The following is a 13,523-nucleotide window of genomic DNA, read 5'->3' as shown; positions in this document are numbered from 1 at the left end:
CCATTCTTCATCACCAACTAATTACTAATAGACAATTACATATATTAAAAATTACTAATAGGTAATTGCATACAACAATGTATTCAAAATATTTATAAAAGGAAAACATGTATTTATAAACATTCAAATCAAATAAAAATATCCTTGAAGGAGATGTGATAATTCTTTGGAGAAACAAATAATGTAAAGATTTTATAAATCTAGCCATTCATTAAAAAAAAAAAAAAAATGCATTATTTCTTGACTTTACAAAATAAACTATAGATAAAAAAAAATCATCAAAATATGTTTGAAGAAAATAAATTATTTCAAACATTAGCAAAGAAACGAATTATTTCAAGAGTAATCTTGACATAGTAAATTATTAAATGTCAAAATTTGTGATACCTAAAATTAAATGAAATAAATGTGCAGTGTCAATCCTCTTGCAAACTATTGATGAGATTGTCCACCTTCTTCATCACCAACTAATTACTAATAGACAATTACATATACATATAAAAATATAACACAACATCAGTAACATTCACAAACATTACCATCAAAATCCAAACACATAAACACACAAACCACTAAAAGAAACTCAACATAAATGTACAAACCATTCAAGCAAACCAAAACACACTAAAGTAAAGAAGAGAATGATATGGTCATCCAAAGCAAAGAAAATATAGTGTGAATTTTGAAATGAATCTCAAACATATACATAATAATGATAATCTAAAAATGTGACATTATTTCCCTCAACTAGAACCAACTTGGATCCATCTAACACGAGATCTATCATGCGCTGAGAGGGATCAGATTCATCAAGGTGCAAATATTTCCTCAAGCTCTACATTCAAAAAGAAGGTTTTCACCTCGAAAGATTTGACCCTCCCATCACATGATAAAACTGGTGTTAGATGGACCTAAGTTGGTTCTAATAAAAATACAACTCAAGTCCCCACGGTGCAGTTCAATTGGCGATGACCATGAAAATGAAGTTTTATGTGCCAGGAGGTTTGAGGTTTGAATTCCCCTGATTTATCTATGCTGGTAGAAAGAGCCTACCTAGGCACTTAGAAGTTTTAATAGTGAGCTGGAATAAACATATCACGAGTGTATGGGACAACTGAGTTATATATATATATATATATATATATATATATATATATATATATATATATATATATATATATATATATATAAGCCTACCTAGGCACCTAGAGTGTATGGGACAACTGAGTTATATATATATATATATATATATATATATATATATATATATATATAAGCCTACCTAGGCACCTAGAAGTTTTAATAGTCAGTTGGAATAAACATATCACGAGAGTATGAGACAACTGAGTTATTAATTGCTATATATATATATATATTTGTGACATGTCACTTGTGCATTCCTCTAAACACTTTTTTTATATATATATATATATATATATATATATAAAACTCGTTTTCTCAATATGACACATCACTACATGGCAATAGTTACCGATATACATTTTAACATAGCAGTTGTTACTCACAAATACATTTTTACATAGAAAGAGTTACTCACACAAACATTTTGACTACCTAACTTTTATTATAGAGTTTCTCCCTTAAAAATACCCCAAGTGTATTATTGAACATAAAATAGTGAAAAAATACAATTTTATAGATAAAATGGAAAAGAAAATCTTAAATTAAAGTGAAGTTGAAAATATAAATTCTGCAAAGTCTAATTAAAAAATCTAATTAAAGAAAGATGTAACATGTTTCCATTCTAGATATATAATCTAATTAAAAAAAGATGTGACATGTTTCCATTCTAGATATATAATCTAATTAAAAATTCTAATTAAAAAAAGATGTAACATGTTTCCATTCTAGATATATAATCTAATTAAAAAATCTAAAAGATGTAACATGTTTCCATTCTAGATATATAATACCTATCGAATTGATTTATTAATTTCAAATTTGTCAATTCTAAAATCTTTTCAATAAAAAAATCTATATAATCTTTAAAAAATAAAATTTATATAAATATATAATTAAAATTAAAAATTTTTATTAAAATTATAAAAAATATAATATACGTTCATTTTTATTTAAAATAATCTTAAGAGTAATTTTGTACATGAATGTAAGAAAATCTAAAATCTTCCAAACTATAAAATAAATAAATAAATAAAATGAATATTTTAAATTAAAATAGAGTTGAATATATATAAACATTTATTATACGGATTACTAATTATATTTAGAAAAAGAAAATATATGAAGGAAACATATTACATTTACATATATATTATTCAATCTATATATATATTTACAAATTTAAATTTAAAACTACGTTTTAAATTACATATTAAATTTATCATTTTTATTTATAGATTATTAAATTTAAAATTATTTAAAAAATACTTAAATTAAACTTATATTAGAGAGAAATACATATTATAACTAAAACACGTCTCTTGTAAATTGTGCTAAATCAATTTAATAAACATTAAATTTCAAATTATCTTTTAAAAAATAACTAGAAAAAATAATAGATGGGCATCTCATCATTTGTCCATTACTAACATTATAGGTTTACCCATTTCCTTTACTTTTTCATTACTAACATTTTATGTTTAGGCATTCTCTTTACGTCCTACAAATGTAATTAGTATTTTTTCAGTGGGGGAGAGAATCCCCGCTGAAGAATCATAATACAACATATATCGCCGAAGCAAGCAGATTTCATCATACAATATTTATCGCTGAAGCCAACAGAATACGTCATCATCCAACAGAATACGGCATCATCGAAACACAAGCTGCTGCAACAACCGCAGCTCCCGCAGGAATCGAACGTGGTGGGGATGCGAAAGCCAACCACCCCAGCCAACACATCATGCACATCCCCTGCATGTAATTAGTATGCACAGACGAAAAGGCATTCGTCTTTCATTCAAATAGTTTTATTTGCACACTCCTCTTATATGTATTTATTATACACATAATTAGTCACCTTTTTAACACTATCAGCTACTGGTATTTACACCAATTAAAAAGTTTCAAATTTGTGTGAACGTAAAATCGGAATCTAAGTTTTATGAAAGTGAATTACAGGGAAATTTCTGTGTTTAGGCTTCTATTTATATAACGCAGATTAATTTTATAAATATTTTTTAATTAATACAATTAACATATTTTAAAATCTCAACCAAAACCCATATTATATAAAAAATTAAATATAAAAAAAAAAAAAAATTGGTATAAATATATGGTAAACAATCTCTCTTATTTATATATATATATATATATATATTCATGCTAACTAGTGAATACTTAATTTTTAATGACATGATTGCCATATAAACTAACATGTCTGTACAGAGAGAGGGAATTAACATGTATTTGCAGAGAGAAAATTAAACTAACTAGTTACAATTAGTGGTATTGTCCTTTGACAGCACATTTTTTTTTTTTAAAGCAAATATTAATATCTAATTTACAAATATTTAATAAAATATTTTTTAAATATAAATAATAAAAATTTATAAGTTTAATATTTTTATTTAGGTATTATATATAATGTTGAAGAAGAATAAAAATAATGTGAAGAATAAGAATAATGTTCACAAAAATTTAAACATGGAATTCTTTAATATTTTATTTTTATTTAAAAGAGAAACATTTAGAGAAGTGTTCAAAGATCATTATAGCTTTGTTGACTTAAATGGTCATGAAAGTTGATAGTGTAACACATATTTTGAAAAATAGATAGGGCGTGACTATAAGATGGAAAATGTAAAAGAAAGTGTTTTTCTTCTTTCACTTTCCTAAAAGGTTTTTTATCTTTCACATGTTTTTTATGTTTTAATTTAATATAAAGCTCATTGCAATATTCATTTTTTATTTTATTTTCAAGATTAGGATTGATCATCTTATTAAAATATCTTAGTTTTTTTTGCCTCTAATTCTTTATCATCTCCACAATTTATCTTTAATTTTTGAAGTAATAATATTTTTAATTAAATAAATGAAGTGTATATTTATAAATTAAACTTCAAAAAATTTAATTTAATTATCAATTATTATTAAATAAATAATAAAAAAGTATATATACACAATTAAAAAAATTTACAGATTCAAAAATTGAGATTTATATTTACATCGATAAATATAACTGGCATCTTCCGCAAACTGTTTTAACCTATTAACAATCTTTTAACCTATTAAGGTAAATAGATTCAAGAAAGAAAATACAACTAATTCCTTAAATTTATTTATAACTTCACATATATTTTAAATAATTATAAATTTCTATGGATGTGAAGTCATGACTTGGCACATAGCACTGTGCGTTTTAGGCTATTAACACCCTTTTGAACCTATTAATGTATGAAATAATACATAAATAGATTCAATAAAAATAAATAAAAATAGAACTAATTCCTTAAATTTATCTATACTTCATGTATATTTTAAATAATTATAGATTTCTATGAATGTGTAGTCATGACTCGACACATAGCACTGTGCGAGATGCTCTCAGTTTTTTCGAATCACGTGTACACTGTTGAACTTTAAAACGATAAAAACATGAAGAAATATCTAAAATAACGGACCTTTTCAGTAGTTAAAATCGACTAGCCGTCTCCCCCACCATGAAATTCACAACAATCACATTTAATTTATACACAGACGAGAATTATATTTAAAATTGAATGAGAAGATCGCTCTCTGTATTCAGGGAGTGATAGTATAAATAAGTGATTGTTGCACACAATCGGTAGATTCAAACTCTCAAGAAGCTTAATATAATCATCCCAATTTCTGTCGTTGGGCTGATAGCTGGTTGTGTTAATACAGAGGCGCAAGTGAGGAGATCGAATAACTGAAAAGGAAACAACATGCCAATATGGATGATTTTCAGGTATGCCGATTGTGCAGATGTTTTGATGATGCTGTTTGGCACCTTGGGTTCCATTGCTGACGGATCTCTGGGCGGCGCTGGTGTCTTGATCATCCTGAGCCGACTAATAAATAGTCTCGGATCTGATTCTCCGGCTCTGGACCATGGTGATTTCGTGAATTCAATCGACAAGGTAAGACCTTTGCAGAAATTTTAATTCTGAGTTTTATATTATCAGTTGGGTTCATTGAATTTAAGCCTGAGTATATTGTGTCGTCATGATGCAGCAAATAGTGCCCTTTCTGTATTTGGCAGCTGGAGTATGGATTGCAGCATTTCTAGGTACTTTCAAGCTATTTACTTTGTTTATTCTTTAATGATATGATGTATGGGAGGGTTTAATGCTGAGCAATTCATTGAACATTTTTCAGAGGGTTTCTGCTGGACAAGGACGGGAGAAAGACAAGCGTCTCTGCTGCGCAAAATGTACTTGAGAGCTGTTCTCAGACAGGACGTTGCATTTTACGATACCAGCCGCACACATATTGCTGAGGTCGTCAACAGTGTTTACAACGACACCCTCGTCATACAGGATGCCCTCAGTGAAAAGGTCTGACTCCTGCTGCATACATATTTTAGTTTAGTTGTTTAAGTTGTAATACATGGATAAATTTATTTATTTTTAAAAGATAATTAAATGGTTGGTATAATAGGATGTTACTGTTTTCAGTTTTTATACACTTTTAAATTTTATTAGGGATATCTTTTGGACATTGCTTATTGTGATAATGGTTTTAGTTGTAATAGATGATAAATTTGTTTATTTTTTTTTTGATATAATTGAGTGGTTAGTATAAAAAATAGTTATGGTTTTTATAGTTTTAAATTTAATTAGTAAAATCTTTTGAGTATTATGCAAATTTAATTGAAGACATTTTTTTTTGCGCATTAAACAATGCCATTTTAATGTCTTAAGGATCAAGGATCCAGATTCCTATACCAAATTTATATGAAATAATTGAGTGACTGGTATAATAAGATGGCGTAGCTTTTATGTAGTTTCCGATTTTATTGGAGACATCCTTGTGCATCGTGATACGTATCAAGAAATAAGCGCCCACACTAATAAAATATAAATATTAGCTATTGCTATAAGAGTTGGCTAGTTACCATTGTAAAATAATAAAAATATTTCTCAAATTTCTTATGAAGGGGTTGCAGTCACAAATCATACATTTGACAATTTTGCTATGAATGGGGTTACAGTCACAAATCATAGAACTCTCAGGATAGGCTATTCCATTTTCGCTGAGATAGTGTTCATAGATACTTATAGCTGGGTGGATTCTAATATATGTCTTCTCGGAGGGTTTTCAGGTTCCGAATTTCATCATGAATTTGTCAAATTTCATTGCCTGCTATGCGGCCAGTTTATATTTGTCATGGAAATTGGCGCTGGTGACACTACCCCTAGCAAGTTTACTAATCGTAGGAGGACTTCTTTACGGTCGAACGCTGATAAGGATAGCGAAAAAGATGCACACAGAGTATAGTCGGTGTAATATAATTGCGGAGCAAGCCGTTTCTTCTATTCGAACAGTCTATTCTTTCGTTGGAGAAACGAAGGCTATGGCAAATTTTTCATCTGCACTTGAAGCAACAGTGAAACTAGGGCTTAAACAAGGGCTTGCAAAGGGGATTGCCATAGGTGGTAATGGATCAGTGAGTTTTATCTTGTGGGCATTCATTTCATGGTATGGGAGCAAGTTGGTGATGAATCACGATGTGAGTGGTGGGAAGATTTTTGGTGTAGGCTACTGCATAATCCTCGGTGGACTGTAAGTCTTAATAAATTTATGCATATTTCTTTAGTTATTGTAATTTTATTTGCTTCCCATTTATTCCTTATCTGGAAAACATAACAATTGTTCTCAAACTCAGGTCTCTGGCTAGCGGGCTCCCAAATCTCAAGTACTTTTCCGAGGCAGGTGTTGCTGCTATTCGTATATTTAAGATGATTGACAGAGTACCAGAGATAGATTCAGAGGATATGAAAGGAAAAGTATTGGAAAAGGTCTCTGGTGATCTTGAATTTCGGAACGTTCAATTTGCATATCCATCCAGACCTGATAGCATGATATTTCAAAATTTTTGTCTAACTATTTCTGCACGGGAAACAGTGGCTTTAGTGGGCGGTAGTGGATCTGGAAAATCGACAGCCATTTCATTATTAGAACGGTTCTACGATCCACTTAAAGGAGAGGTCCTTCTGGATGGAGAGAATATCAAAGGCCTCCAACTGAAATGGCTACGTAGCCAAATTGGTCTGGTTAGTCAAGAACCCGCTCTGTTCGCCACTTCTATTCGAGACAACATTTTGTTTGGAAAGGATGATGCAACTATGGATGAAGTCATTCGTGCTGCAAAAGCTTCCAATGCCCACAATTTCATTAGCCAACTCCCAAAAGGCTATGATACACAGGTGCTCTTTCAGAAATCTAAGAAACACAATGGAAAGGAATAGTTATATTTTATTACCGAAAAATAGTTTAATTTAAGTGGAAAAATAGTTTAATTTAAGTGGATTGTAGAATTTTTGAATATTTCGGAATTTCATGAATCAAATGGATTGAAGTGTTAAGTTAATTACTTGTATATTCCAAAAATCTACAAATCTGCAATAAAGATAAGGATGCCCAATGCCCTAAACTTCATTTTCTGATCTTTCCAAATACAGGTAGGAGAAAGTGGAGTGCAAATGTCAGGAGGGCAAAAGCAGAGAATAGCTATAGCTAGAGCTATGCTGAAAAACCCGTCAATTTTGCTTTTGGACGAGGCTACCAGTGCCCTAGACGCAGAATCGGAGAAGATTGTTCAGGACGCTCTTGGTACAGCTTCAATTGGGCGCACTACGGTGGTTGTGGCTCATCGACTTTCCACTGTTCAGGGAGCTCATAAGATTGCGGTAATGCAAAAAGGTGAAGTCATTGAATTTGGTGCACACCATGAACTGATTTGTAAACCAGATGGGGCATATACAGCTTTACTGCAACTCCAGCAGAAGGCACCCTCCCATGATACTAGCGCTCTAAACATTGCATCAAACTCTTCAATGTCATTGGAAATAACAAAATCCCCAGCTACTTCAAGCAGATCACCAGCTACTTCAAATGAATTCGATAATTGCATATCCGGAATGGAACAAGAAGATCTAAAAGTTAGGGGAGAGTCCAGAGCATCATTTCTCAGGTTGCTTGCAATGAACGCTCCAGAATGGAAACAAACTCTCATGGGTTGTGTAGGAGCCTTTGGATATGCAGCAACTCAAATAGCTTATTCCGTCACTGTGGCAAGCATGATTTCTGCGCTCTTTCTGAAAGACGGAAACGAGATCAGATCTAAAGTAGGAATTTATTGCATTCTTTTTATAGCCCTAGCAGTGCATGTTTTTGCAGTGAATTTGGTTCAACATTATAACTTTGCAGTGGTGGGAGAATTTCTTGCAAAAAGAATTCGTCAAAGAATGCTTTCGAAAATTCTTACATTTGAAGTTGGCTGGTTCGATCTAGACCAAAATTCCAGTGGAGCTGTTTGCTCAAAGCTGGCCAAAGAAGCTAACGTGGTAAGTATCCAATCAAATTTCCATTATATTTGTTTTCAACATTTTTATCTATCTGCAACAAATTTACTTGTCAATAATTTAACATTGTGAGGGGCCTATTTATATGCAGGTAAGATCCTTGGTGGGAGATCGTGTTTCTCTTCTAGTGGAGTGTCTCTCTGGAGTAATTATAACGGTGACTCTAGGAATGTTGGTAGCTTGGCGACTTGCTATTGTCTTGATCGCTGTGCAGCCGTTGATGGTGCTTTGTTTCTACACTAGAAACGTCCTCCTTAAAAGTGTTTCGGGTAAGTCTATTAAAGCGCAGAATCAAGGCAGCCAAGCGGCCTTCGAATGTGTCACGCATCATAGAACCATAGCGGCTTTTTGCTCTCAACAGAAAATTATTAATATTTTTGACTCCACACAGACAGGCCCACGCAGGGAGATCAATAAACAGTCATGGTATGCAGGATTGGCCCTGGGAACTTCTAAGTTTCTTGAAATATGCTATTGGCCATTTGAGTTTTGGTACGGAGGGAAGCTCATAGCACAAGGTGTTATCAGTTTCCATGCTTTTTTATTGAACCATTTTATTTTTGGAAGATTGGGTCGAATGATAGCGGATGCTGGAAGTATGACTTCGGACCTGGCCAAAGGGTCTGATGCTGTCACGTCTGTGTTTGAAATTTTGGACAGAAATAGCCTTATAAACCCAGAGGACCATGATGGGGTTAACCCTGAGAAAGTCCAAGGCTATGTAGCGCTCAATAGTGTGGACTTTGCTTATCCAGCTCGTCCAAATGCTATGATCTTGAGAAACTTCAGCCTGAAAATCAACGCAGGGAGCAGCGTGGCACTAGTTGGAAAGAGTGGGTGTGGTAAGTCCACCATCATTGGATTGATAGAGAGATTCTATGATCCACTGAAAGGGACGGTACTCGTTGATGGGCAAGATATAAGGAGCTTCAATTTGCGGTCTTTGAGAGAACACATAGCTCTTGTAGGGCAGGAGCCAACTCTGTTTGCTGGGAGCATCCGGGAGAACATTGCCTATGGTAAAGAGAACGCAACTGAGGCGGAGATAATAGATGCTGCCAAGGCTGCCAATGCCCATGAATTCATTTCGTAAGTTGGCTGACCTAAACTCGTTAACTATAATTTCACTTGTAAACTTTTCTCTTTAAGGGTTATTAATGAATGGTGTGAATTGTGAATATATACTGCAGGTGCTTGAAGGATGGATATGAAACCAACGCAGGGAACAGGGGAACGCAGTTGTCTGGGGGGCAGAAACAAAGAATTGCGATAGCAAGGGCAATTATAAAGAATCCAAGCATCTTGCTTTTGGACGAGGCAACCAGTGCATTGGATGCTCATTCGGAGGTGGTGGTTCAGGAGGCATTAGATCGAGTTACGGTGGGACGAACGACTGTAATTGTAGCTCATCGATTGGCCTCAATTCGGAATGCAGAGTGCATAGCAGTTATTGAGAAAGGGAACGTTGTCGAGCAGGGAAGTCACACCCATCTCATGAGCAAAGGTGAAGGCGGTGCATATTTTGGTCTTGTTAAGCTGCAGCAACAGCACTAGGCAATCATATTCAGATTCTAAAAAACCTATGTTCTAACCATGAAATGTTAGGCAACGGGTTGAGGTCTATTCATGTTTCTGGTTCGAGGATGCAAACGTCTCGTGAGTTACCATTTTCTACATAAGGTTGTGGGACAACCACATCAGTCTCTCTTTATATAGCTTCTTTTTAAATGAATAAATGCATGCCAAATGTAATTTTATGAGAAGATAATTGATGGGTTGTTTTAGATTTTGAATTTTGTAGTGAGATTGTGATATTTAATAAATGCATGCGAAATGTAATTTACAAGAGGATAATTGATCGGTTTTAGATTTTCAATTTGATTGTGAGGTTTAACTGTAAAATGCATTTCTTATTGTAGATTCAGCGCCACAGAAATCCTAAAGCATTTGAACTCAAATTTGTAATTTCCACAAATAGCTACCAAATTTACAACCAGACTCACCAAAAAATACTTGCGTAAAATTTACAACATCGTTTTATATACGTTACAAGATAGGGCTGTCATTTCAAGCCCAACTGTGTTCGAAGTAGTCACCAACAAATTCCTAATCGGCCTCTTGCCTGTCATCCCGAGTACTTTTTCTTTCCAAAGAAAGTCTCACCTGTCGAAATTTGGTGTCTTGTCGCAGGAATCTCAAACATATTGAAAAATATATCCCTTGTCGTAACGATTTAAAGTATCAATTTTCTAATACATGTAAATTGCGTCCAGGTAAGATTCCCTGATTACATTAGCTTTGAAGACGCGTTGTCTAACGAAGCGACTTTCACGAAAAATTATATTGTGAGAAATATATATCTATATGAAGTTATTTAAAAAAAACACAAACTTAAATTTTTAATGGTATTGTTTCTGATCTTTTATTTAATTTTTTGTTAAATTAAAATTTCAATTGAAAATTGATTAGATAGTGTGAGTGTATTGTAAACTAAATATTAATGAAGAATGATAAAGAGACTAAAAAGAGTTAAATGGAAGTTTTTTTAGTTTGGGATTCCACAATAGATATTAATTTTATTTGAGTTGAATCTTTGTGATATTATGTGATTGTCTAAATTGATGTTTTGTAATTTCAATAACTACTCTATAGATTTATTCGATTTTATTTACTTATTGAGACGAGCATTCCCAATTATATTCTTGGAGGTTTGCTTCATACTTAGAGCATTTTTTATTAAATGAATAACTCTAACATTTTTCTACCTTCCATTTTTTAATCAAGTTTTCGTTAACAATTTTCACAGAAATTGGTTGAAGACATACTCAAATTTTCATTAATAAAATCAACATTTTTTTAGCCATTTTATAGTGAATACTTTTCTCAAATTTTTACTTGTATTTATGAACACCTTATATTGAAAATTGCAAGTATATCTGAGTTATATTTTTCAGTTTGATGCATACCTTAATGGTCTACTAACTAAAATGGTGCTTTTATAAGTTCACTCATAAATTTATCTTTTATTTCAGTGATCTTTTGTTCATATATTTATTTAATTATGGTTGGATTTTATCTCTTTACATACCTTTCTTTTCAAGAAATTTGTATAAAATGTATATACGTTCCTTTTGTTTATTTAACATTTTTGTAATTAAAAAAAAAATAAGATAACATTAATGGCAGAGAAAATTAGGCTAATTCCCATTATCTCACTTACCCTCTCAGATTCAAGGTTTTGTCTGTGAAGCATAAAATTTATTGGCTGAGCAAGTAGGACATATATCAAACAAATGTATGAAATTTTAATCACACTTACTCAAAGATATCTCATCCACCTACTCAAAATGTCACAATCTAAAACATCCTATAAAATAAGTTTTAGTGAAAACACTAAACTGACGTGTTTGAAACTAATTCAAGAGCATTTAAGAACCCTAATTTGCATAGGGTATATCTCAAAAAGTACAAAGAACCAATATATGAAATATTGATCATATGTACCCAGAGATCTTGCCTCCATTTCCTTAAAATTTTTCAATTTGGAACATCCCATAAGATCATTTATAGAAAAATCCCAAGATGACTCATTTGATGCATATTTCAGAACCAACCACAAGGCCTAACTCCCACAAATTATATCTTTGAAGGTATAGTAAACTTTTTAAATCAATTTTCCCATCAATATCTCCTCCATATGATCAAATTTTCACTATTTGAGGTAACACAGAATAAATTCATAATGAAAATACCAAGTTGACTTGTTCACTCGGGAAATTGCATTTTTATTCACGCACACAATCTTTTCAATGGTTTCTTCTTTTATATGTTATTACAACCCTTAGTGAAAATACATGTTGATTGAAATGATCATATCAATTCACTGATTAAATAATCAAATTTTCCTTTTAAGTTTACTTTTCCAAATACCATGGGCTTCTTAAACCATTGGTTTGAAACCATCATTTCACTTTCTTACTTCTCCACTTTCATAAGAACACCCTTTCAATATAGTTGGATACTTATTATATATAATAGCAATGGTATAACCCATTTCACATCAATGACAACAATTTATTCAACAAAGGGATAGACAAAAATATTATTTCCATTACCAACATTTCCTATTCATGTGTTCCTTTATGTTATATATGTGTTAGACAACTAATTTGGTAGTATTATGGTGAAGAATATGAACCATCATTAGGAGTCCAAGATACCTTCGAAGATGAATCCAATAGTGACTGCATAATGCACAGTTACAAGAGGCAAGGGGTGTTGACTGGGGCATGAGACTGCATAATGCATAGTGTAGGGAGGTAGACTAAGGGTTGGATGGTTGGGTAAGGTGAAAAGAAAAAAAACACTATAGAAATTAACTGAACGTGGGACCAGTGCAACTAAGATGGAACGAGAACATTACTTCAACACCATCACACACTCCTAAATGATTAACCACATTACAATGAAACACTTAACACCAAAAATCAACATGTACCGATTGAAACGACAACAAAAAGACAGTAACTCCAAGTGCAACACTTAGGATACACTTCGCGACACAATTGACGACGGAAATAAAATAGTACATGACTTTGGGAATGAGTTTCCTCTTAAAGATGCGTTATAACTCTCTTTCACAAAGTACCACACTTCCCTTAACAAAAGAAAACACTTGGGTTTTATTCACAAAGGGACTTGGAAACTTAGAGAACAAGCAGGGAATGCTTTTTATTACTAGAAATGATAGCTCACATGATTAAGGGAGACTCGAAAGTTTGAATATAAGCTAAAATTTGCAGGGTGTTGTAGTAGGGACAACACTTGGTGACATACTCGTAGAATTCCAACTTCTCTATTTTCATATAGCTTTATGAAAAGGGTCTAGTCATTTAGGAAGTATTAATTCATTATGTGGATTACTTCGACTTTTCCATTTAACTTGGTTATAGATGTAGTCTCCTCTATTCCCTTTCTCCGTTACACACATTC

The 13,523-nt window shown here is 32.3% G+C and overlaps 1 protein-coding gene across 1 annotated transcript; it reads left to right on the top strand.

The window, feature by feature from the left end:
- The first annotated feature begins 4,654 nt into the window (after nucleotides 1–4,654).
- LOC149196290 (putative multidrug resistance protein) lies at nucleotides 4,655–10,398 on the top strand. The gene is made up of 8 exons (XM_089405498.1): nucleotides 4,655–5,084; nucleotides 5,179–5,233; nucleotides 5,323–5,501; nucleotides 6,269–6,729; nucleotides 6,833–7,373; nucleotides 7,629–8,513; nucleotides 8,623–9,620; nucleotides 9,722–10,398. The coding sequence occupies exons 1-8, from the start codon at nucleotides 4,890–4,892 to the stop codon at nucleotides 10,083–10,085; spliced, it is 3,678 nt and encodes a 1,225-aa protein (XP_089261624.1). The 5' UTR covers nucleotides 4,655–4,889; the 3' UTR covers nucleotides 10,086–10,398.
- Nucleotides 10,399–13,523: the final 3,125 nt, after the last annotated feature.

Source organism: Pinus tabuliformis, chromosome 2_2, assembly GCF_031772625.1.
Source record: "Pinus tabuliformis cultivar Carrire ecotype Pingquan chromosome 2_2, CPIR1, whole genome shotgun sequence".
Classification (NCBI taxonomy): domain Eukaryota; kingdom Viridiplantae; phylum Streptophyta; class Pinopsida; order Pinales; family Pinaceae; genus Pinus; species Pinus tabuliformis.
This window is presented reverse-complemented; position numbering and strand designations above follow the sequence as displayed.